Source organism: Erpetoichthys calabaricus, chromosome 18, assembly GCF_900747795.2.
Source record: "Erpetoichthys calabaricus chromosome 18, fErpCal1.3, whole genome shotgun sequence".
NCBI classification, from domain to species: domain Eukaryota; kingdom Metazoa; phylum Chordata; class Cladistia; order Polypteriformes; family Polypteridae; genus Erpetoichthys; species Erpetoichthys calabaricus.
Window position 1 is genome coordinate 50,509,217 of NC_041411.2, and position 24,169 is coordinate 50,533,385.

General features: G+C 41.1%; 2 protein-coding genes across 4 annotated transcripts in view; one reads left to right on the forward strand and one right to left on the reverse strand.

Annotated features, from left to right (window-relative positions):
- Positions 1-3,580: 3,580 nt before the first annotated feature.
- On the forward strand, positions 3,581-22,088 carry si:ch211-137a8.2 (uncharacterized protein LOC777613 homolog). The gene is made up of 13 exons (XM_028824136.2): positions 3,581-3,814; positions 8,099-8,415; positions 8,502-8,652; positions 8,741-8,923; positions 9,081-9,218; positions 9,354-9,548; positions 9,644-9,875; positions 9,951-10,057; positions 18,167-18,242; positions 20,411-20,544; positions 20,622-20,777; positions 20,931-20,995; positions 21,116-22,088. Exons 2-13 carry the CDS (start codon positions 8,120-8,122, stop codon positions 21,324-21,326), a joined length of 1,944 nt encoding a protein of 647 aa, XP_028679969.2. The 5' UTR covers positions 3,581-3,814; positions 8,099-8,119; the 3' UTR covers positions 21,327-22,088.
- Positions 22,089-22,523: 435 nt separating this feature from the next.
- The window catches only part of zgc:162698 (Transmembrane protein 87A-like), a 38,528-nt gene continuing 36,882 nt past the window's right edge, over positions 22,524-24,169 (reverse strand). For all 3 annotated transcript variants that reach the window (XM_051921474.1, XM_051921473.1, XM_051921472.1), the window contains exon 21: positions 22,524-22,853. In XM_051921474.1, the coding sequence (XP_051777434.1) occupies positions 22,812-22,853 (42 nt within the window). In that variant the 3' untranslated portion in view covers positions 22,524-22,811. The remainder of the gene's footprint in view (positions 22,854-24,169) is intronic.

Sequence of the window (24,169 nt, forward strand, 5' to 3'; positions counted from 1 at the left end):
TCAGTTTCTTTGTTGTCATTGTGTGTTGTGGCAGGAATACTTCAGCGGATACATGGTGAGTGAAAGCAGCCTGTGTCATTTACTAGTAAAGTCACAAAAAAGAACATGTTTGCCATATTTGATATACGACGGTGAGCCAAATGAAAACCTTAGCATTGATAGAACTTCTAAACATTGTACCATTGTCATGTACATTGGCATTGACATTAGCAGGGTCCAGCAGGTGGAAACGTGATGCAGACAAGCTCCATGACATCATAGCAATAGACAAAAGAAGTCAAACTAATAAACCTGGAGACGTGCACCAAACTCTGCCATCTGCTATTTGAGCAGTGAAGGGGTGAAACCTATCGAAATACATTGGTGAATGAAGGTTCAGTCCGGTAAGTGTACGAGTGAAGCAGGAAGTTCTGAAACAATATGAGGGCTGTGCCAGACCCTCCTTGACCGGGTCAGAGACACTTGAGTAGTGACACCAGCAGAAGTTGAATGCATCATGATGAAAACTCAATGAGTCATAGTGAGTGAAATAACTGCACTTCTGGACATCAGTCATGGTTCAGCACACCACGTCATGCATGATGTGCTCCACTTCCAGAAAGTATCTACAAGGTGACTCCAGAGTTGAAACAACAATGTGTCGATGCCTATCAATAACTTATGCAATGCTTTGAAACAGCGGGTGATGGCATCCTAGCAAGAATTGTTACTGGAGGTGAAACCTGAGTTTACTAACAACAGCCAGAAACGAAGAGAGCAAACCAGGAATGATGCTATCCTCCTCACTAAAACCGAAGAGTTTCACATGCAGCCATCACGGAAAGTGATGCTGACACTGCTTTGGGATGACTGAGGTGCCATTTTGGAGCACTGCATGCCCAGGTGAAGCACTATCACCAGTGCCTTGTATTCAGACCTCCTTAGAAACCATCTTCACTTCAACCCACAATCAAATCCAAATGATGTGGGCTTCAGAGTAGAGATGTCTTGTTGCATCATGATTAAGTTCAGCTCCATACTGCCCGTGCAACTCTATCAAGGAACCTGTGGTTTGAGTGTCTTCCTCATCCGCCATACTCGCCAGACCTCATCCCCACTGATGACCACATCTTTGGACCACTCAGAGAGGCAATGGGTAGTCAGATGAAGGGGGCGCATAAGTGGCTGCATCCAAGACCTTAAGATGTGTTTGTGTGCTGAAACAAATGAACTCCCAGCGATGTGAACTTTATGAATCTAATTTAGGTTGATTTAACTTAAAATGATCGCGTTGACTGTATTTATAGTTACGTTAACACAAACCTCTTGGTTGTCACATCAACACAAGTAGATGATGTTGAAACAAAGCCATTACATTGTTTTCTTTGTGCAGAGATTTTTTTTTTTTGTTATATTTAACGGAAAACATTTTTTTTAAATAATCCAAACATGGTGTGCAAGATTTCCTCCATACGCAGTTCCGTTAGGTTCAAATGAACCAGTTTTTGTACATGACTATCCAATTTTTGTATTAAATTATATTGTGCCCTTTTTGTTGCATGGCAAGTAAGATTAAGTAAAATCTTATTTATAAAGCACATTCTGACACACAAGCATCTTCCACAGCACTTTACAGCATTAAGAGATCGTAAACAAAATATAAAACGCTAACTCGGCACGAAGTCAGAAACTAAAATTTCAACACGGACAAAGCTGGTCAATGCACAAAGACTAGTTATCATTCAAAAGTAACTCAGAAAAAGTAAGCATTAAACCTGGACTTAAAAACCATGTCAGACATTACAGATCTTATTCCAAAGCCATGACGGTGAAAGCTCGGTCACCTTTCTGCTTCAACCTGGCTAGAGGCACAAAGAGCAAAAAAGCCGATTTGATGACCTGAGTGAACATGATGAGAAAATAAGAAGGGGCCAAGCCATTGAGAGCTTTAAAAACCAGCAGGAGGACCTTGATCTTAAAATGAATTGGAAGCCATTGCAATGTGGCTAGGACTGGAGTGATGTCTCCTCTTCTTAGTGGAAGCACACAGCCACATTATGAACACGTTGTAGGCATGACAGAGCTGAGTACAGTCGGAAAGACAATTCAAGACTTTTAGGTTTGTTTTTTTTGAATGCCTTGGATTTTGTGCAGTTGTGGAACTGATTTATAATTTTTGGCAAACTTCTCACAAAACCATTTTTGGTTCTAATACAACTTTATTACTAAGGTTAAGATTACACAAAAGTGCAATCATCCAAACTGAAAGAAAAGTCATGTTCTAACCTGCTTAATCCAGACTGGGGTCGTGGGAGGGGGCTGAAGCCAATCCCAGCTGGCACAGGGCACACGGCACCAGTCCGTCACAGGCTGAACAAACACACACCTACAGTACATACTCGAGGCCAATTTAGCGTCACCAGTTCAACTATCCTGAATGCTTTTGGACAGTGAGGGGAAATCAGAGCACCCGGAGAAAATCCCACATGCAAACTCCAGGCAGGGAGGACCCGAGGCACAAACCTGCGTCTTGTTACTGACCATTGTGTGACCACTGTGCTTTGTTTTAATGTTTTTTATTAGATACTCTGTAAATGACTTATTGAAAAATAATAATACTCAGTATATTTGGTTAGTTTCAAAGTAATAAAAATGACAAAAACCTCAATAAATTGCATTTTTCACAGCCAAATAATATCAATACATGTTTTATATAGCGCCTTTCCCATAGTCAAAGCTCCTGAGTTGCAAAAGGCGCTAAAGTGTGTGTTCATTAGATTCATCGACTCAGACTGCATATTTTGTAAACCCTGCAGCGTATACCTTTTAATTGAGGTTTACTTAAGGTGATCTTGACACAAACAGTTAATTGAATTCAAAGATTTATGTTTCAGTGTAGTTGCAGCTATGGAACAAAGGTGTAAAATAGGTGAGCTGATAAAATTAAACCCCAACTGGCAAATAAAACGTGAGTTACGGGAAAAAAATTCGTGTAACCACCTAACTATTAAAAATAACACCAAAAGCCATTTTTATTCAGTATAGACGAATCCACGCACTTTGTAAGATGGAGGATTTGTATCGAACTCCATGGAGATTACGTAGAAAAATGACACTGTTGCATATGACACCTTTGCTACAATAAATTATGAAAAAAATACTTCAGGTTTTCATTTGACTCGCTCTCGTAACTCCTTTTACAAAGTACGTCACAATTTACTGAGAAGTAATACAATTAGACATTGATGATAAAACGACTCAAGTTTAGGGGCAGTGATGACGATCTGAACGGGTGAGGGAGGCCCACACTACGCTAAGGTGTAGTGGTTAAGGCGTGGGATTTCAATCTCTAAAGTTGTGGGTTCAAGTCCTGTTACTGGCACTCTGTGATCACGTGTACGTCACTTCGCTTGCCTGTACGCCAACTGGTAAAATAAATGCAGCCGATTGTATCTCAAGTGTTGTAAGTCGCCTTGGATAAAAGCGTCAGCCAATGTAAAGTATTGGATATCAAATCCACAGAGGAGTGGGACGCGTGACCCACGACGAGCTGCGACGAGCTGTGAGCCACACATCAGTCTGCCGATCTTTTGGGAGGCGTGGGGAATCAATAGGCGGTACACAGAAACCCTCGAGGAGGCGTGGTCACGCGGATTACGTCATGCACCTGCGAACAAGGTGTGGGAAAGAGCGAAAGCTTAGGAGCAGAGAACAATCGAAGATCGGGGGGTTAAAGAAGAGCGAAACAACGGCGCCGCACCCTACAGAGATGCGCACCCAGTGGCGACCACCGAGCCTGCCCGGACGCCGGAGTCCTTCGCGTGTCTTGAAACAGGTGAGTTTGCGCGGGTCACTCCAGGAGGGGCCATCACGTATCCAAGCTGCCAGCTGTTTTGTGTGTGCGTGAGTGAGTGAGTGTGCTCGTCTAAACTCACCGCTGCATCTTCTGGGTTTGCCTGAAAGCACACTGCTTTCTACTTAGTTTTTGGGAGAAGGGTGAAATAAAAAGGAATATGTGTGGAATAAGTGTGAAATACAATGGAATACGAAACATGAACGTAGGTTAGCGAGAGTGCACCTGCGCGATGCCTGTTTATTTATGGCGCATATCTGGGTGATGTGCACGTCCTGCCCTGTTGGCGTTAGCGCTGGCACTCCCACTGCTGCCAGGCTCTTAACTCACAGAAAATCTCTGTGGACATTTCCGAGTATGCAGTTCGTTTTCTCCTGTCATCTTATGATGAATGGAATTGGTACCCCCTAACCCATCATGAGATCACCTCAGTATGGCCCCTGGACTTTGAGAGTGCCAACTGCGCAGCAAACTAGGCATTTAGGGGTGCTGCCCTGGTGCAGAGGACATCAGTCCCTGATGATTGTTGCACCTTTCTGAAGCTGTGCCAAATTCACGTGCCCCCGTCGTTTATCCAGACATCCAATGAGAGATGGAGGTTTGATTGAGGCCCAGGTGAGGCCACTCACCAGGGTTGCCAAGCAACCCTCATTGCCACTGCGGGATCAAGTGTCTTAGAGCTCCAGGGATCTGAAGGAAATGCTTCTTGGCTTTGTTTGCTTTGTTCTCTTGTGACAATAACAGTTCTACTTCAGTCTTGAGTGGGGAGGAGGAGAAGGAGGAGCTGGAGAGTAAATGGGCCTGTTGGTTTGATCCCAGTGGACAGCATGTAGATGTTAAACCACAATATGTAAATGCCAGGCTGTGAGTACAGGGCCTGGGCAGCCCATACTAGTCGGCAAGGTGGGCTGTGCCATTTTCAGAACTTTGGGGCAGGGCCTGTTGTGTATCATCCCAATAGATATCTCATTTACATTTATTGGCTTAGCAGAAGTTTGTGTCCAAAGCGACTTACAAAGCAGGTCAACATAATGGAGTAAGCATCAGCCTGGGAGACTGTTTGGGAACAAGTGTTACAGAACAAGGATACGAAAATTGACAACCACAAGCGAAGAGCTCAGAACAAAACACAAGTGAGTTTCAATTCCAAGGTTACAAACCTAACAGCCTTTCAGACAGAAATTCACCAAACAAGAGAGTCTTCAAAAGTTTCTTAAACACATTGAGGGGGTTTAGAATTTCGGATGAAGGTGGGCAACTCGTTCCACCAGGGAGGAGCTACACATGAAAAGATTCTGGACTGAGATTTAATACCACACAGAGGGGGCATCACATGGCGCTGTTCATCAGCACACGTGAGTGGTCGAGGAGGATCATAGGACCTCAGAAGTGTCTTCATACACATAGGTGTTGACCCATTGACTGCTCCGTAGGCAAGCATCAAAGATTTGAAGTTAATGTGTACTGCTACACGGAGCCATTATAATGATCTGAAAAGAGGAGGGACATGTGTCCATTTAGCTGGCTGAAAACCAGATGTCACTGCATTTTGAATCATCTGCAGCGGCCTGGTGACACATCTCAGTACTCCTGCCAGCAGAGAGCTACAGCAGTCCAGATGTTACAAGACCAAAGCCTGGACGAGGAGTTGTCCTGCATATTCTGTTTGATACTGAAGAGTCTGATCTTGTGAGCATTGTACAGAGTGAATCTGCAAGACAGAGAGCATTGCAAAATCAGTCTCTGAAGGACATCTGGAGGTGGGTAGTGCTGGATCATGGATTCACATCCCGTGGTCTCCTGGCACGGAGTTTGCAAAGTGCTATGACTAGTGAGAAAAGTGCTATATAAATGTGAAGGATTATTATTATCAATCACCACCTCAAGGTGGTGCACTGATTTGGCAGATGCTCGAGCCGAACAGAGACGGGTTGTTGAATAGATGGATGTGGAGGGAGGGATGACAAGTAAGTCTATCTTTGCAGGGTTGACCTGGAGGTGGTACTCCTTCTTCCAAGTTGTAATTTTCATTGAGACACTCGGAGATTCCAGCTAATACCATCTGGTCCCCTGGAGTGAACGACAGAAACCAGCAAAGCATTGACTGGTGAACCCATGGGACAGGATGATAGAAGGTGTTCAGGGGGGGTGAAGAAGAGAAGGACCGGTGGTCTGCCTATCTTCGATTGATTTTGGTCAGTTCCCACCATTTGTAAAGCCAGACGCTCATTTTTGTCAGTGACCTCAAAGTTGATAAGCAAGTCAGCTCTGTGGTAAAGACCCAGTTTATGATGCCAAAATGGAGTCGTTCCTTTCTAGTCGTACTTTGTTCATCCACACCTTTATCACTTACGATTAGATTATTGCAACTCACTGTATACGGGATTCAATCAGTCTTCTTTAGCTTGTATGCTGCAGCTCAAAGGTAAAAAGAAAAAGAGACCACCTATCAGCAGTCCTGGCTTCTCTTCACTGGTTTCCAGTGTGTCACCGGGTCCAGTTTAAAGTCGTATCGTTTGTTTTTAATGCACTCCATGGCCAAACCCTGATAATATTTTTTAAACAAAGCAAATTAAGAAGGAACCGTGTAGCCCAACAGTGCCCACCCATACCATGTAATTCCCCCCAATCAGAAAGAAAAGAAAAGCACAGACTGATGGAAGGATAAAGGGTTGTGATAAAAGGAAACTGTCATCCAAGCATGAAAAGAAGAACATCAATGGACAATGAAAACAGAAAGTGACAGACTTGTGTCCAGAGAAGATGAGGGGGCAGTGTAGGTGAATGTGCAAAAAAGGTGCCAGGCAAACAGATCAGAGGAGACGGAGCATTAAAAGAAAACCCGTCCAAGGGTGGGGTAAATAACGTCTAGGAAGTAGTTGTGTGCATCAATGAGTGGGATTCCTGGGGCAAAACCAAACATTGCTGAATATGTTGTGCCAGGCGACATTTCTGAGCTTCTTATACCCTGCTGCCCTGGCAGATCGCTGCAGTCAACTGAAGTTCCACACCTCAGATTGAATTCAAAGGGTGACAGTGGCTTGTCAATTATGGCACCCAGATTGGACATTAGTTCACTTTCATCTGAAGGTTTTTAAAGCTACGGCCACCACGTTTCTATTGCCTGATCCTAAATGTTATTGCTTTTGCCTCTGGTACTGCGTGTTTTGTTTTTTTGTATTAATCTCCATGTCTTATCTCGCTTATCTTTTCTTGTGTGCTGTTACTTGTGTTAATTTCATTCCCTACAGCACTTTGCGCAGCCTCAAGTTGTTTTAAATGTGCTCCTTAAATGCAGTTTTACTTACAGTGCTTGGCAGATGGGGACTGTAGAAATCTGTGCATTACCCCCATGGGGTGGGGGTGTCATGACAGTGTTTTGGGGCTTCAGGATGTGCCTGAAACTTCACATTGTGAACTGGCCACAGCTCAGGGTAGCAATCAAGTCAATGATCTGAACCTGTCTGCTTCCATTCAGGAGTCCCTTTGCATTGTGGAGGGGTTTGAGGGCGGGCGATGAAGGCGGGTACCTGAAGTCCATTCTACAGCTCCACCCAACCCAGTTGGTTGTCGTGGGCTTTGTTCGGACGCCAAGTCTCTTTAGCAGTAGCGAGGCTGTGATTTGTCCATTCACCTGCTTGGATGAAACCTTAGGAGTTAATGATGGTGCCATAAAGACGGGGCTCCTCCCTGCTACCTGTGCGCACTTCCTTGTTTACTGCCAGGCTGTGGAAAATGTTTAATGCAAATATGTTCAGTCATGCAGCTTTTTAATTTAAAGAGACAGACACCCTTCTACCCTGATAAAGCCCCAGGATACAGGAAAACAAAGGTCTTCTCCACTGTAGATGCCTCTAGCTTGACTATCTTTTCCATTATATTGTACATCCATGCGTTCCACATGCCCATCATACCTTTGATCTCAGTTATCAGGGACTGCAACTTTGCAGACTCGCTGCCAGCTGCACAAAACCACAGACTGTTTTCACTGCCTGACCTTTGGCCACTTGGCATGTTTACCCTGACTGATAGCGAGATTTGAGACCAAGAAGGCAACAAATGTGCACGTGGCCATTTTGACGGACAAGACAGTGAGCAGAGAATGGTGTTCGTGACATCTGCTGGTTGGTCAAATGGGTTAAAGGTGAGGGGTGCCCAACAAATACCCGTAGTTTCCGCTCGCATTGGCTTCTGGAAAAAAGGACTTTCACTTTCATTTGCAATGCACTATTTGAGATGAGGTCTACTTGCTGTTCTCTCCTGCAGAGCTACTGATGGAAGAAAAAGATGTTGGAAGAAGGCACTAGGTCATCCACGTCCCCTCAGAGTGCTGAAAATGCTTTGTCAGGGCTAGAAGGAGAGACGTGTGATGGTTCACGACCAAGTCTCGACTCTCCACCCACAGCCAGACATCCTGGTAACTCGGCTTGCCTCCTGGAGATCAAAGGCAACTCGTGGAATTTGGTGGATATCGGCTCAGATGATCCCCATCTGCTACCCACTGCCTACAGCCAGAGCTTGCATCCCGAAGCAGAGTTAGAGACAAAGACTATCTGCATCCAGTCTGTGGAAAGGCGTATCCAGTGAGTGAACATGGCAGTATGGTAATGACTGGGGTGCTTTGTGGAGCGTAAAGTGGTGGTCATATGTGCTCCATTTACTTTTGCAGATGGGAACATGAATGGCAGCTCTGGCACGAGTTCATGCACAAGTATTCGACATTTGAAGACTGGCTACGCAGGGCAGAGAGTCAGGCAGCCAGTACCAAGTCTTCTCTGATTTCCTACAGCTTGGCAAAGGAGGAACTGAAGAAGTTTGAGGTGAGGATGTTCTAAATTCTCTCACCATATCTACACTGCATTTCTCCGTCCACATGGTGAAGACTGAGCTCTTCTTTTATTCTTCCAGGTTCTGCAGGTGGAGGTTCGGAACCGCTTATGTGACCTGGAGCTCATTGACAGGCAGTACTGGCATGTGCTTCATACCCCGGGACTGTGGGGCTGGGACCAACTGCACGGGAGAATACAAACCAGCAACCAGAGATGGGAAGCTCTAAACAAGTACATCAGCTGCATCTGCAGAAGACTCCAGGTATCTTCATACATTGCTCTTCTGTATCTAGTCCACTCATTCATCTTTCTATTTTTACTGTTCTGTATTTCTGCCACCCCGTGCTCTCTCCTGCACCCGCTTGACCAAAGAAGATGAGCATTAGTTGTTAACGTGAGTACTTGATGTCAACCCGCAGCACTTTGTTAGCCTCCGGGAGGACTTTGAGAGGGAGCGGGGGGATATCAACATCTGGCTGGCCGAGATGAACTTGAGGCTTACGGAGGTGGAGCACTTCTCTGGCTGTAACTCTGCAGATAAAGTCAAGCAGTTGCAGGTAGGAGAGTTTAACCTTGTTTAGTGTCCTTTCAAATTCAAAACGCAAAGCCTTCCATCTAGACCCCTTGAATTTTGATCATTTGAACAATAAGCAGCACCCTTGAATAAATCAGAGGTTTTACCTGTTCTTCAGGCCTTCCAGCAAACTGTAGAGCAGAATGCTGAGCGGCTAAATGGTTGGCTGGAATGTGGAGAGGGCCTCATCATGCGCAGTGAGCCATTTGATGCGGTGGAAATTGAAGAGGAGATGCAAGATCTACTCCAGTACTGTGTCAGAGTATTTGAGGGAGTAGGACGGCTCCATACTCGCCTCCTCAGCATGAGACTGGTCGGTGCCAAACTCACTTTCAGGCTAATTTGGGCCATTCACTTTCTCCATGTTTTGTCCCTTTATCCCAAAGATTGTCCTCTCCTTCTTTCTAGGTCTTTGAAGACGATTGCTTTTCCGAGGGACTATCTGGCTGCACCACCCTCTCAGATGTCTGGGATGATGAAGGAATTTGTGATCGGAATGGATCTTCAGAAGATCGCTCATGTGCCGGTGGAGGTGGGTCCTACCTTGACTCTCTGGCACTCGAGTGGGATCCCTCTGTGGATGTTGGTGGCTCCAGCTCGCATGACGATGCCGACTCTTCCTATTTTAGTTCCACTCAAGGTAAGTCAAGATGACATGGTGAGGACCTAGATGCTTTGTTCAACTAGTGCTCAGTCATCACCCTTGTGTTTGTAGGATGGCATCTCCGGGAAGAGTCACTCATTAGAGGATGGCATCTTCAGGAAGATTCCCTCCTAAAAGAAGAGTGCCACTCGTTGAATTCTGTGAGGCCCCTGCTGGATGTGAGATGATTTTTTTTTTCTTGCTTTTCATCCTGCATCTTTGGTCTCTCCCTCCATCTTACTTCTGCTTAAATGAGCTCCATTCTTTTGGACTTGCTTGTGCCGCTAGTTTTGTTAGCTTAGACTGCTTTATTAAAACTGATGTCAAATTAAACGGATTCTAGTCATGGGGTCTGTCAGACTTGCCAACCTGTTGGTGATCTCGGTGCCAGTAACATGGTGCCTGATGGAGCCGGTGTTGTACGAAGGGTTAACAAGTACAGTGAGCTCAGCTGCCATCTCGGCCCCTTTTTCCATTCTTTTTCCTTGACTCTTTATTACATCAGACCATACCATTTTTTAAGCATGCTTAAAACCTGAGCAGGGTTGTGGGGGGCTGAGCATGGGGTGCAACGCAAGATCAACCCTTGGCCAGGTCGCCAGTCCATCACATATTCACACACACAGACACACACTCCAAACTTACACAGCAAGGCCAGTTTAGCAACACCAGTCCACCTAGCCACTTCATTTTATGAATTGTTATTCTGGATGTGTTGTCAGCTCTTGTGCACACAGAGCCGCTAGAGACAAATGAGAATAGCAAACCTTTTGGATTTTCATCAGAGCAAGTTGCAGATAGGTTGGTGTGAGTTGTTGGGTATGTCACATTAGGTAACTGACTTCACTGGAGCGCAACACTGACAGTTTCCGATTCGCTAAAACTATGTACATGAAATGTGCAATTGAAAATTGTTGGAAAAGTCGCACCATGTGACATGGTCTTAAACTGTAATGGTCTGCTGCTCTTGCCAGTGACTCTTAATTGCTTAGACATGTTCTCTCTCTCTGGCTTTGTACTTGGTTGAATTTTAAGGACCATTTAGCAAAAAAATGTAAAATACAACATAACCACTTAACAAGTGATACATTCACAATAACTGATGCACTTTATATTACAAATGTAACCCTAAACCCCAAACCTAATTCATCCATTCATTTGTTTCTTGATGCTTTTTAAGCCGATGTCACATTACATGACTTCTGGATTGAGGGGATCTCATCACCTCAGCATGTCAATTTATATGAGTAGAAATTGCTGGGCATGTTCAGCAGTTTCAGACTTCCAAAGAATCTCATGCTCACTCCTTTTCGTGACAGCCACTAACGTGCTGCCTGATGGAGTTGGTGCTGTACAAGAGATTTACAAGTGCAGCAACTTCTGCTACAGCCTTCTTTCTTTTTTTCCATTCTGTTGTGGTACAAAAAACATGTTGACATCACACAGGCAGGTCTCTGTGCTAAAGAGGTCTAAAATCCCTGTGTTCCTTATTCCTCACTCATTTATGCATTGTACCTCCAAATGATCAATCATTGGCTCTCATCTCTCAGGCACACATAGCCCACCTTTAGGACTAAAAGCAAAACTTGTTTGATTTAATCAGGGGAAGTCACGGAACACTTGGACCGAGTCACTGGGTATGTCACCCTATGCAACTGGAGGTCATGAAAGTGTGCCCTGACTGCACCCAGCTTGCTATAACTGGAAATGTCATGTAATGTGACATGGCCTTTACGGTTAAGAGAGATCAAGATCCTGGCAGCAGTGCAGGAACTAACCCTGAATGGGGTGCCAGTCTGTCACAGGGCACACACCCATACTAAAATAATTTAGAGGTGGCAGTTACCTTAAAACATACTTGTGGGTGTAGGAGGGAAACCACAATACTTGGAGTAAAGCCCTCACAGACAACTCCACACCCACCACAACTGGGTTAAGATTTATTCTCAGTCTCATCCTGGAGCTGTGAGGCAGCAGACAATGACATCTACACCATAAATACAAGCTTAAAAAGAACAAATCCATCCATTCACTATCAAATGTGATTAACACGTTGCAAGGCTGCAGGGATGAAAGCCTATGCTGGCAGCATCATGGTCATTATTGGACACATTCATGCTCATGTCCACAAAGAACAATTTACAGTTACCAGTTCACCTAGCAATCACATATTTGGGGGAAAATAAAACCCACCACAGCACAGGGGAGAACATGCAAACTCCACATAGTCAGCAACTGGGCCATTTAAACTGAAGACTCTAACTGTGAAGTAGCTATGCTAAGTCCTCTGCCACTGGGGCACCCCACTAGATGACTACTTAAGACAAAATAAAAAAAATAATGGCACTTTTTCTTGACACTGTCGCTGTCCCTCATGTTTTCATTCACTGGCTGGTCTTGTCACCAGCGCATGATCTCCCGGGAGGATGGCTATGACTTGGTGAGGAGAGTGATGTTCATCGTGTGCTCTTACTCTGTCAAACGTGCACATACACTGATGGGCTACAATGAGTCCACGGTTATCGGTACATGTGTTTGACATAACTGCCTGAGCAGACCAATCTACATAAAATACACTAGCATAACATTAGGTGATATCCCAGTAAAAGGGCTAAGAAAATTAATCTGACACGGAAAGTGAACTAAAAGCATTTTTGTGCTACTTCAAGCATCACAGAGTTGTACCTTGACGCGCTACTTGGCACATGGTGCAGAAGCCAAGTGTACATATTTTTATACTCATATCTCTAGATTACAAGGTGCTATACTACACTTTGAAGCAGATGGAGTAGAGTTAAATTGACAGTGTGAATGCCAAACAACAGCTTTTATAATTATTCTAGAATGATAACAAACTATACCACTGAAAATCAAAATATATACACTTAGTCATGAGCAAACCATAACTGTTAAAGTGAACTGTTAACACTATTTTCAAATACTGTTATGTGTATTTCTCATATGATAAGAAACCAGTGGTCCTCAAATGGTGCCATGATGTAAGTAATAATAACGCGGAGAGAAACTCCACCCTGCCCAGTGAATGCAGCAGGGGGCGCTAGCTGCCTGGTTGGAATAAGTTCTTTTGTAATTGCGGCATGTTACATAACCCGAAATGATATAGATACAATATAAAAAGGTGATACCCCTCCCTTAGTGATACGGCGGTAAGAAATCACATGGGAGAAATAACTTAGCTTTCTTTATTGACGGTTTACGCGGCGTAACGGACGAGGAAGCCATGACAAGACCTTGTGTAGAGTCTGCCATTTTGGTCACTGTGTTGGAAGGATTTTCCGGATCGGATGACATTATCTTCCATCCGTCCGTCCATCGGCTTCAAAGGTGTGCCGGGCAATGTTCCAAGGCTTTATACTCTTTCTTCATGTGCAGGCCCCCACTTAGGTAAATCATGCCATTCCAAACAAGGAAAAGAAGATCTAATGTCATGATGACTGTGACACACAGAAATAGTACAATGCCCATTTCGCAGTTGTCCTTAACTTGTCTTGTCTTAAAAAGCTTGCCTAGCAGTTCTAAATGCTGGGTCCCTGTACTAAATCTGGCTTTGTGTTAGCTGTACATGTGAGAAGAAAAGAAGATTTAAAATATTTGCACAGAGCACAGTTTCATATTAAACTTATATTCTTTTTATCCCCGGTTTACCACGCAATCAAGAACAGTTTGAGAACTGCTGCCATAGGCTGCTAGCAGAGTGAAGTTTTGATAATGCTGTGGTGCAGTTCTGGTATTGTTTTATAGGTGTGCGTGTATTAATGTTTGCTCATTTTGATGATTTCTCTCTGTTCTAATCTGATCACATTAGAGATGCACAAAATCATGTTTGAATATAGCATTACACTTCTCTTTAACAGTTATAGTTTGCTTCTAGAATAATAACCAAGCAGGAAACAACCGTCAAATCCTAAACTGTCATTATCCATTTAAATTGGATTTTTCTTCTTTGAAAATGAGGGCTGTGGCTGATCTTTAGGAGCTGACAAATACTGTCAGAATCAGTACACACTCAAAAGTTGGAGAATGAGTAAACAAAACAAAGCACAAAGCAGGAACCATCTTTTGATGCAATGGTGGTCTATTACAGGGCCAATTTAGAATTTCTGATTAGCGTAGCATGCAAGTCCTTGGGATGGAGGTTTGAACCTGCAGTAGACTTCCAAAACAGAAAAAAAATGTAACATTTTGGTAAAGACAGAAAGTCTCTGTGCTGCCAAATATGTTACAGCTATTGGAAGCACCTCAATCTTAAAAATGGCTGCAACTTTAAACATATCACATGATATCTCAACTTGCTATTCATGCTGTGATATGGAAACTACACTTTGAGATCCATCCATCCATTTTCCAACCCGCTGAATCCGAACACAGGGTCACGGGGGGTCTGCTGGAGCCAATCCCAGCCAACACAGGGCACAAGGCAGGAACCAATCCCGGGCAGGGTGCCAACCCACCGCAGGACACACACAAACACACCCACACACCAAGCACACACTAGGGCCAATTTAGAATCACCAATCCACCTAACCTGCATGTCTTTGGACTGTGGGAGGAAACCCACGCAGACACGGGCAGAACATGCAAACTCCACGCAGGGAGGACCCGGGAAGCGAACCCAGGTCCCCAGGTCTCCTAACTGCGAGGCAGCAGCGCTACCCACTGTGCCACCGTGCCGCCCCCACTTTGAGATCCCTTGACATAATCCATGTCCATTTTGTAGTATTCTCCAGTGATATTACATTTAAGTTACAATTTTTGGATTTACGTTCTGTGCATTTTAACATTTAATGTTTTAACATATACTGCAATATTATGCACAGTAATCCGATTTCTAAAATGACACATAAACCCTTATTCCAAATACAGAAATCACGTGATTAGCCTCAGAGAAACCTGATGATCAAAGGTAGATTATCCACAAATAATGAGATTATGTGGCCATATAAACTCTTAACTGGGTTACTGTTAAATATTTTGTAGTCTTCCCATGTCTGTTGCACGGTCAGCCAGTCCATGATTTGCACAAGCTTTCAGCAACATCTTACAAAATACATTTCCAAAGGAAAATGTTCAGGTGATTGCATTATTCCTTCTTCTGGCTAAAATATTCAGAAATACTTCAGAAGTTGCTAAATTTATATTGATGAGCTAAACATACAGTGCTAAACTTGGCAAAACAATCTCGAAAGCAGTAGGGTAATACGTTAAAAGTAACACGTTACGTAGTCCGATTACTTTTTAAAGTAACAAGCAACCTAACGCAATATTTATCTTATTGAAGTAAAGATACCTGCGTTTTTGTTAGGCAATAAACACACTCACCAGGGCTCTGAGGTTTACTAAGTCATAATTATTAGAGATTCCTTCTTTTTTTGGCAGAAACTGTCTTGGATGCACTGCAAAAAATGAAGTTTGAGCAAGTGAAAAGTTACTAAATCAAGCTATTAAGTCCAGATTTAGCTTATTTTAAGAAATCTTTTCCAGTAAATTTTGCTAAATAAAAGCAAAACAAGTACCATTTCATTTTTTTCCTTGTTTTTGATGGGTAATTTTTCCAGTGTTCAATTTTTAGATATCACAAAGCGGATGTATTATTATAAATATAATTTGAAGACGGCTTGAATTCTATGTTAGAATGAAGGAGAATTCATTTTAACAACTGTATTTTCAGTGGGTTGATCCCTAACATGTGCTCTCACTCCCAACAACTCTGATTTATAATTAGGGGATCTGATAACAATTTTTTTTTCAGTACTTTAAAACAGAGTATTGTGAAACTAACTTACATTTCAGAAATCTGAAGATTACTGCAAAATGCATCAAAGATGTTGGACATTTAAGAGATAGAAATATTGTGAAATGGGCTTTACATTTTACATTGTCATGTTTAAAATATATTTAAAAATGCAGGAAGCTCAACTGAGAATACAAAGCAAGTTCATATTTCAAAATATCTTGAAATGGACAGAAATTATAAGAGACATGTTGACTTTAGGGACTTTCAAAACTTGACTTGATGTTTTTTTGAAGAAATAAGTGGATAGGACTGGCGAGCTTTATTGGGCTAAATGGCCTGTTCTCGTCTAGAGTGTTCTAATGTTTGAAAGTGGACTCGTTACTAGTAATTTTTATACTCTTTCAGATATCTCAAACGGTTTAAAATGGATTTCTGATATCAATGAAATACATTTTAAAGAAAGCAACACATTCCAATGAGAAAATTGATTTTGTTGTTCTTATTTACAAGTCATTGTTCAAAATGTGCACTATGTTATAATTCATTTCCATTACCTAAGAATGAATTCCAGACATCTAAAAATGGCCAGTGGTGGTGTTTTGCCCGTGATTTCCAGTGTTCCCCTGGTTTTTCAAAGATGTGGGACAACTCTGAACTGATTTGGTGTGAGTGATGGGCTGACACCTCATGGAAAGTTAGTTCCCTCCTTCCTTTTTTTGCCCAACTTTAATACAACTAATACGATTCCCAGTCTTACAATTTGGAATAAGCAAGTATGGAAAATGGATAAATGAAGGAAATGTCAACTGCAAATCTGAATGCATTTTAAGACATTGCAGATTCGTTCTAACATAAGAACACAAGTATAGATGGGGTTTACAGGGTTCTAGGCATTGCTTCACTTAAATGATCATAATATAAAAACACTGACATGAAAAAATGCTTAAATAGGAAACAGAGAAATATTAGTCTCTACCTTCATTTTAAGAAAGCGGGCTCTTGGCTGTGATTTTTGGGAAGTTTTCCTTCCACACACGTGCATCGTTTGGGCATGGTGACAGGAATCATCTGGCCACGGTTCAACAATTAATGAAGGAACAGATAGTGCTGGGCTCGATGTATGTTAATCAGTTTCAAATTACTCGGTGACTTTATCTACTCTTTCCATAATTATGCCTGTACTCAGTAAAGAGCACTATACAAAAATAAACTGAATGAGACTGACTCACAATCCAGACTCTACACACAGTCTGTGTCATTTCAGTCTCTGTGAGCCTCCGCATCTCCAACAATCTGCCATCTGTACAGCAGTAACTTATCAGGATAACATTTCTTTGTTCCCGATTTACAGTAAATATATGCCACAATCATGTCTTTCCTATATTAGTAGACAGATCTTTACTTGTCCCTGGTGGAATTTGGCTTTTTACAGAAGCTCTTTAAGGAAATAAATAGATAATGACATACTGTATACACACATACACTATGGTCTAAACACACACCGGAATATGACTAAAAAGGAAGTAAAAACATAGAAAACCTCTGACTTTGCAGTGGCCATACATTCTCATTCTGTGTAAAGTAATTTAAAACAAATTTGATTTTTATCAGAATGCTGGTTCTAGCAACCCTTTACTGGTTAAAAAGGTTTAGAAAATGAATGGATGGATTATTTCAACCTTTTTGGTTTTTATCTTTTTGCTGTACATTGAATTTGTCATTGTTGTCCTACTTTTAATCTGGCTAATAATGTCTAATAATTTTACATTCAATCATTTTTTTCAAACAGCACTGCCCTCAAGGCAGGATTCAACCCTGGACTAGATTGCTATTCCATCACCAGGCCAATTTAGAGATCCCACTTATCCTGTGGGTTTGGAATTTAACAATGACACGACAGAGAGATGCTATGTGTCCTTCCATCCGTCTGTTGATTACCTGCACTCACTTTGTCTAATTCAGAGTCATGGGGACAGGAATGTTTTCTGGGAAATTTGAGCACAAAGAGCCAACCCGCTCACTTCCACTATGCTAGTTTAGAATTGCCAATTAAGTTAAATTGCCAATAGTTATAACAGCCTCTAAATTTTATAATGTAGAGAAAATAAATCTCTCCGTTTCTAAAGCATAGAAATTCCTCTCCCTTGGGCCACATGGTTTGTTTAAATACTCCTAAGGGAGAGCCACTTTACACACGATAGCGTCCTTGTGTTTTCTGAATGTTGATCGACTGTATAAGCCAGCTCTTGTGAATTCTGATTGGTTTTCTCTGCTGTATTCCTAGGACAGCTTTCATTTTGTATCTACTTATTAACCTGCTTCTACCTCCATTATACTGTCTTGTGATGGATTTTCCAGGCTCCAACTCCACTGCCTCTACACTTTCAAGCTCCAGCTCTTTAATTTATTTATTTTGTGCGTTCAGAGGGAAGCTGTACTGTTTTTTCAACCCGGATGCTGCATGCCACTGCTTTTATCTTCTTATAAAATTACACTTCATAGGCAGTACATAACCATATTAACTGTGCTTTAGGAAAAAAGCTTAAATTTGAAAAATTTGAAAAAAGAAGAGTGCTGCAACAGTGAAAACCATACGCAACAGACTTCAGGTAAGTGTGCAAGCCGTTATATTTCAAACACCCCCTTGTTTTAGCCCTTGACTCCTATTGAGCCCACTGTGCATTGGCCTTTTCGGGTAACGTTTGTCACACCTATTAATGACTTAAGTGACCTGTGGTCAGTCTGACTGTAATGAGGTTTGACTGCTTTACACATTTAAGCAAGAACAGTAAGGCATTTCCCTTGGAGTGTGAACAAACAATCTGGTGTATCGAGTGCTAACCGCAAAACATGTTTTAAAAGTTTTTTCTAGTAATTTCAAGGAATACTCTACCCAAAAATGATAATATGTTATTTACCCCATGTAGTTTGTTGTGATGGCCAAAAAAATGTAATCTTATGTTTTCAAGAGGAATAGAAAATGCCTCATATTTGTTTATATCAAGGATGCTTCAACAGGCATAATCTCAGTTCATGTATGCACTTCCTCAGACTGGCACACCACTGTGAACATAAATGGGTCAACAATTCATCAGCTCATTCGCATTTCTGAGAGACCCATTTTAGCTCACTTGTCCATTTTCCAGAGGTGATTTATTTAACAATATTTTAGTATCACTTCGCTCACCAACCCCAAAAAAGCCTACACTACACGTCAGCTACTTTGAGTCTCTGGATTTCACTTTCACCAAACAACAAATCTTTTAATTCTCGCGGATACACCTCTTCATTGGGAAGAAACACTACTTTTCCCTAATGGCAACACAAATTAGATGATCTACAAGTCTCTTGACTTAAAGTTTAAATCCGAGCAATATATTCAATCTCTTTTCACTGTTCCGTTATTTCACCGAGTAATAATTTCTGTTTGCGCTAATGCAAACTTTACTATCATTTTTTTGAGACTTTCGAATTTCAGTACTTTTATTATCTGTAACCTGCTCTGCATGTGTATTGCGCCAACGTTTTTGAATTCTTTAAGATGCTCTACTTTGTCATATACTCTTCGTCTTTTATTTCCGGCCCCAGGTGTGGTTAAATCTCTTGGCACAAAGTCTCGTCTTGTGGGACATGAAAGTATCTCTCTGAAAAAGTCACGTCTTGGGATTTTTCCACGGACATTTTGATTAATGTTTGCTGTAGGTCGACATAGGTGCATATTGTACCAGAAACTCTTCTGCAGGAAAACAGGAGATTAAAAATTTTTCTTGGCCATCACTACAAATTACATGAGATTAAAAAAAAACAATTGTTTGGAGTATTCCTTTAATGCATGCCTTGCTACTGTACAAGTAAACACTTTCAGCTTTTGATGATTAATTACCCACTGCTTTTGCAAGTTTTGTACTCAGTCAGAGTGTTATAAAGAGTCACACGCCATTACTATTCCTGAGTGTATAATTAGCAAAGCTGGTGAGATTTAAAATAAGTTAATACATTAATTTATCAGGTTCAGGTGTTTGCATCAAAATTTTTTAGTTCCATAGATCACACGATTATTATTTATAAATATACCCAGAAGAATAAAATGGTCCAGGCAGCATGCCAGGAATGCACAGTATGGATTTATTTCTGTGTCTCTATCAGTAATTGTCAATGTAAAATCAAGTCCCTTTTCTTTTTTGTTTTTTCACCTTTAAACCCTTTGTCACATTCAGCATGTACTATGGCAGTACGCATGACCTCCAGTTAGCAGGCCACAAGTGATACCAACACAGCACATTAGGGGGAAAATAAATTCAACAGTAATTAAAAGGTTTCAAAGCAAGTGGGTATGGCATGATGGTGCGGTGCCGAGCATTGCTGCCTCACAGTTCCAGAGACCCAGGTTCAATTTTGATTTTGGTCACTCACTGTGTGTTGCTTACATGTATTCCATGTGGGTTTCCTCCCACATCCAAAAGATCTAAATGGCTGATGAATGTGCATCCTCTCCAGGGATGAAGGTAGTTTCACAACCCTGTAATAGAAAAAAGTGTTCAAAAATGCACAGATGGATGAAAATATTAGACCCCAGAGGAATCACTTGTCCAGTATTACAAGAAATCAGACGGCAGCATTGTGACTGATGTTTTCAGTTTTTAAAAATCAGGACTCCACCTTTAATGAAAAGCACAATATGAAATTAAACCTTCAAAGCTGTGGTACAAATCCAACAGCCTATAAGTGACCTAGTTTTGACTCCATCTATATACATTGCATTTTCTGTTCCCTGAAGGTGATTTCCTACCATCCAAAACAACTACTGCATCCTGCTTTGAGAGCTTTGACCCAGAAAGAATCAGCGCGTGGCTGGGACAGGCTGAACCCACGGTCAAATGCACACAGGCTCCTCTAGATGGATTTGCACCGGTATGAGTCAAAAGACAATTTCTACTGGGGACAGCTCAGACACTTCGAAAAAAAAATCTGATTTTTTTTTTCTTCAGGACCTAAAAAGTAATCATCAATGTCTACCTGTTCAGCCAAGTCACAATGTAGCAATAAAGAATTGCAGTCAGCATTCTGGCCAGCAAGAGGTGAACTTTTTCCGAACGTCTTCAACAGCAACTAGCAGTCAGCGGAGGAGACAGCCATCCCTTCAGGTACAATAGTATTCTGAGAACCTGTGAATTCAGGCTTTGTGGACATGTGTATCTATTGTAGTAGCTAGCCAAGTGACCAGCAAAGTCATTAAAGTGTGAAGAAAACAGACTGATTTTTGCCATCTGGTTATTTTTTCCTCTCTGATTTTTTAGTGTCCACTGAAGCAGGTGCAGGGTCACCAATCTTCAGCTGATGTAAGCATTACTATTGAAACAAGGTAAGCATCACTGTAGTTAACTTTAATTGAAGGTGGGAGAAACTGAGCATTGCTGAAATTAGATGAGGTGCAAAGTAATACTGTGTTCTTGGTCTAATGATTGAATTTCCATCCCTTCAGTTCTGAAGAGGTTTTACCTCAAAGGACACGGCCAACCATCGCACTGCTACTTAGAGTAGCTTTTCTGGTTCACTTCCTGCTAGTTATCCTGCTGGCAGTCATCAGCCAGTTTCCAGCCAGTGCACGCGACTTCACCTGCCATCAAGCCAACAACTTTGCACGTTCCTTTCACCTAATGCTGCACTATGTCAATGGCCCACCCCCAACATGATGCAGCCAGCATTTGAGGTAGAATCTACCGCAGAAAAATCAGCTGCAAGGGGATACGAAAGCAGGCAGCATCTGGCAAAATACAACCGGGACACCCTCTGCAGCTTTTATAAGCAGTGATGAATACATATGAAACTCTACTCAGGGATCATACGGCATGTCCAGCAAGGATGGGGACTTCCAAAACTTAAAACTCTTCAAGTGAAGAAGGCTATCCATTAGACCAGCCCAGAAGATGTGTTCTCTCAGTGCAGTATGCAAGATAAAGGTGATATGACAACGCATCTTATGCCTGGTTTACACATATTACAGCAGTTCAAGTTTTCTCTAGCAATTGTACTAATGGTTGCAATCACGTTACTGGTATGATCCTATGTTCTACTGTTCTACTTAATGGACCAGTGAAGGCAGTCATAGCATCTCATCAATACAACTTTAAAGATATAGCTAAAATGTCAACCATACACTGTATATAAACATGGCTCTGAATTTGAAGGTGTTCTTTGTAGAGTTTTTGCACTTCTTTTCCATGCTGATACAAAGCCAAATACATATTTTCTTTCTTTCTGAACACCTCAAGCAGCACTTTTTTTTTCCACAAAAGGATGAAAAGCATTTTGGTAAATTGTAAATTTGGGTTGTCCATTTTGGAAACCATACACATTTACACAAGCAGAAATGTCTGATGGCTAAGAATTTGAGTATTGCCAATTATACTTAAATCTAACTCTGTGATTCATTTAAATAAAGATTCTTCAAGGTTTTTGGTGCTGTTCTTCCTGTGTCTCATGCATTATTCCATCACACATCTTTCAAGATGTACACTTCATTACCTACACTACACATATTTCCATCCTCACTTTCTCATCCTTTTGTTGTTGAATTTCTCTTTGAAACAGTCCTTTTCCTTTTGCTATTCTATTTGCTGTACATCTATAAAGCTAGCATACCCTTAATAGCATATTCTAGACTTCAGATCTTGGATGGCCAAGTGTTCAGGTTGCAGTTTCAAATGATTACTGTTCTAGAATATTTGCATTTTTTACACATAATAAGCAACTGAGCAGCAGGTAACATTACTTACAAGTGTTCAGTTGAGAAACCCATCCTCTAAAAATGTGAACCTAACATAAAAATAACCTTCTATGAACAGGAGTAGGACATACACACCAAACAGCAGTACATAGAAACCTGTCTGGAAATTTTTAAGCAGTTTATTTTACACTTCATTTCTGAAAAAGGTGTTTGTAACTCATTTCAAATATTTTAAAGAATGCAAACAATTCCCTGTTTGATATCTTAGATCCTAGCAAATAAAATATTTACATGTCTATTTACAACTGATTACACATTGTCTTGCTCCTTCTGGGTCACGTGACGACTCTTCCTGACATGCTGCCTCCCTTCTTCCGAGACTCTGGGCTGTAGTCTCTTGACATTTCAGCTTGTTCCATCCTGGATGCTTGGTCTCTGTCTCACAGTTGTCTCACTCCATCTTGGACATCTCAAACTTACTTGTCAAGTTCTCCTGTCAATGACATGAAAGACAAATATAGAAATTACACAAGAAAATGACCATAGATAAAAGTCAAAGTAACACACTAGAACAGTGCATTTATTAGATATTATTTTCATACTGATTTATATATAATTACTATGTTGCCAACAAACTATTATTAAAGCAGATAAACCTAACAATTTTCTCAAATCTTCTTTTTCAACCTAAAACTTAATATGCAAGGTATTTAAAAAAAAAAAAATATATATATATATATTCATGCATATTTTAGAATATTGTAAAAGTTCTCATCACAAACCTTTTACAAGGTTTTTATTTAAACAAAACAGTGCAACATTGTAGTCCAGTGTCTTGACCACAAGATAGCTAGTTCACATTCCTACCTCCAGGCAGAACAAGCCACTTAACTTGCCGATGTTTCAAATGTAAAAAATATGCAAGCAGCTGTACAAGCAATTTGTACTTGTAAGATGTCTGGGATGGTGTTTGCTATGGAGAGATACTATATAAAATAAAGTTTGGTTAATGTGTACAAAAGCCACAGTTTATGGAACTTGTGAATTACCACAAATATTTCAATACTTCACTATTTGCATCTAACCTGTGTTTATAGACAGCAGCATTCGTCTAAAATAAAAAAAAACTGACACTGTAACTTTTGGAAGCTCATGCTTTACATTAGGATTATCTCAAGGGATATGTCTTACAATTCCAGCTGGGTCTCTGTCCAGGTAAATTTTTGCAAGATTCAACTCAACCTATACCCCAAAAGTAAATGTCAATGACCAACTCTTACAATGCCAAAATATGAGTGTGTTTGACCTTTTTAAATGAACAACTAAACAATATAATATTCAAGCCTACTTCACCTAATTTAGGCTTTTGGTCCCTTTCCCAGCAGACACTGGACAGAGAGGAAAACCTGGAGTACCTGAAGGAAAAACCAATGTAGCCACACATTGAAAAAAAGTGCAAATTACACTTCTGATTCTTTTATTTTTAAACATTTTTCTTTTATAATTTTCTTCCTTTTTAGTCATTATAGCATGTGTTCAGACCATAGACTGTATATATCTACTCTATATATATATATATATATATATATATATATATATATAAAATCCCAAGTGCAATGATTTTGTGCAATGATTTTATGGTTCGTTTTTATATCGCTTTTTTTGTCACGCTTTAAATCGGCTTATTTTAAAACCTACATATATATGGTTGGTATCATTCTTTTCAGAATTTATCGAACGTTAATGTGATGTTGTTAGATTTTCAGATTCTTATTCCATTTTTAAATTATAAACTAAAAAATATCAAGA

Bases quoted from the DNA above. Each gene is read 5' to 3' on its own strand.
- si:ch211-137a8.2 (XM_028824136.2), top strand. From the start codon at position 8,120: ATGTTGGAAGAAGGCACTAGGTCATCCACGTCCCCTCAGAGTGCTGAA. The intron at 9,219-9,353 runs GTAGGAGAGTTT...CCTGTTCTTCAG, and splicing joins ATAAAGTCAAGCAGTTGCAG to GCCTTCCAGCAAACTGTAGA. The intron at 20,545-20,621 runs GTATGAGTCAAA...TTTTTTCTTCAG, and splicing joins CTCTAGATGGATTTGCACCG to GACCTAAAAAGTAATCATCA.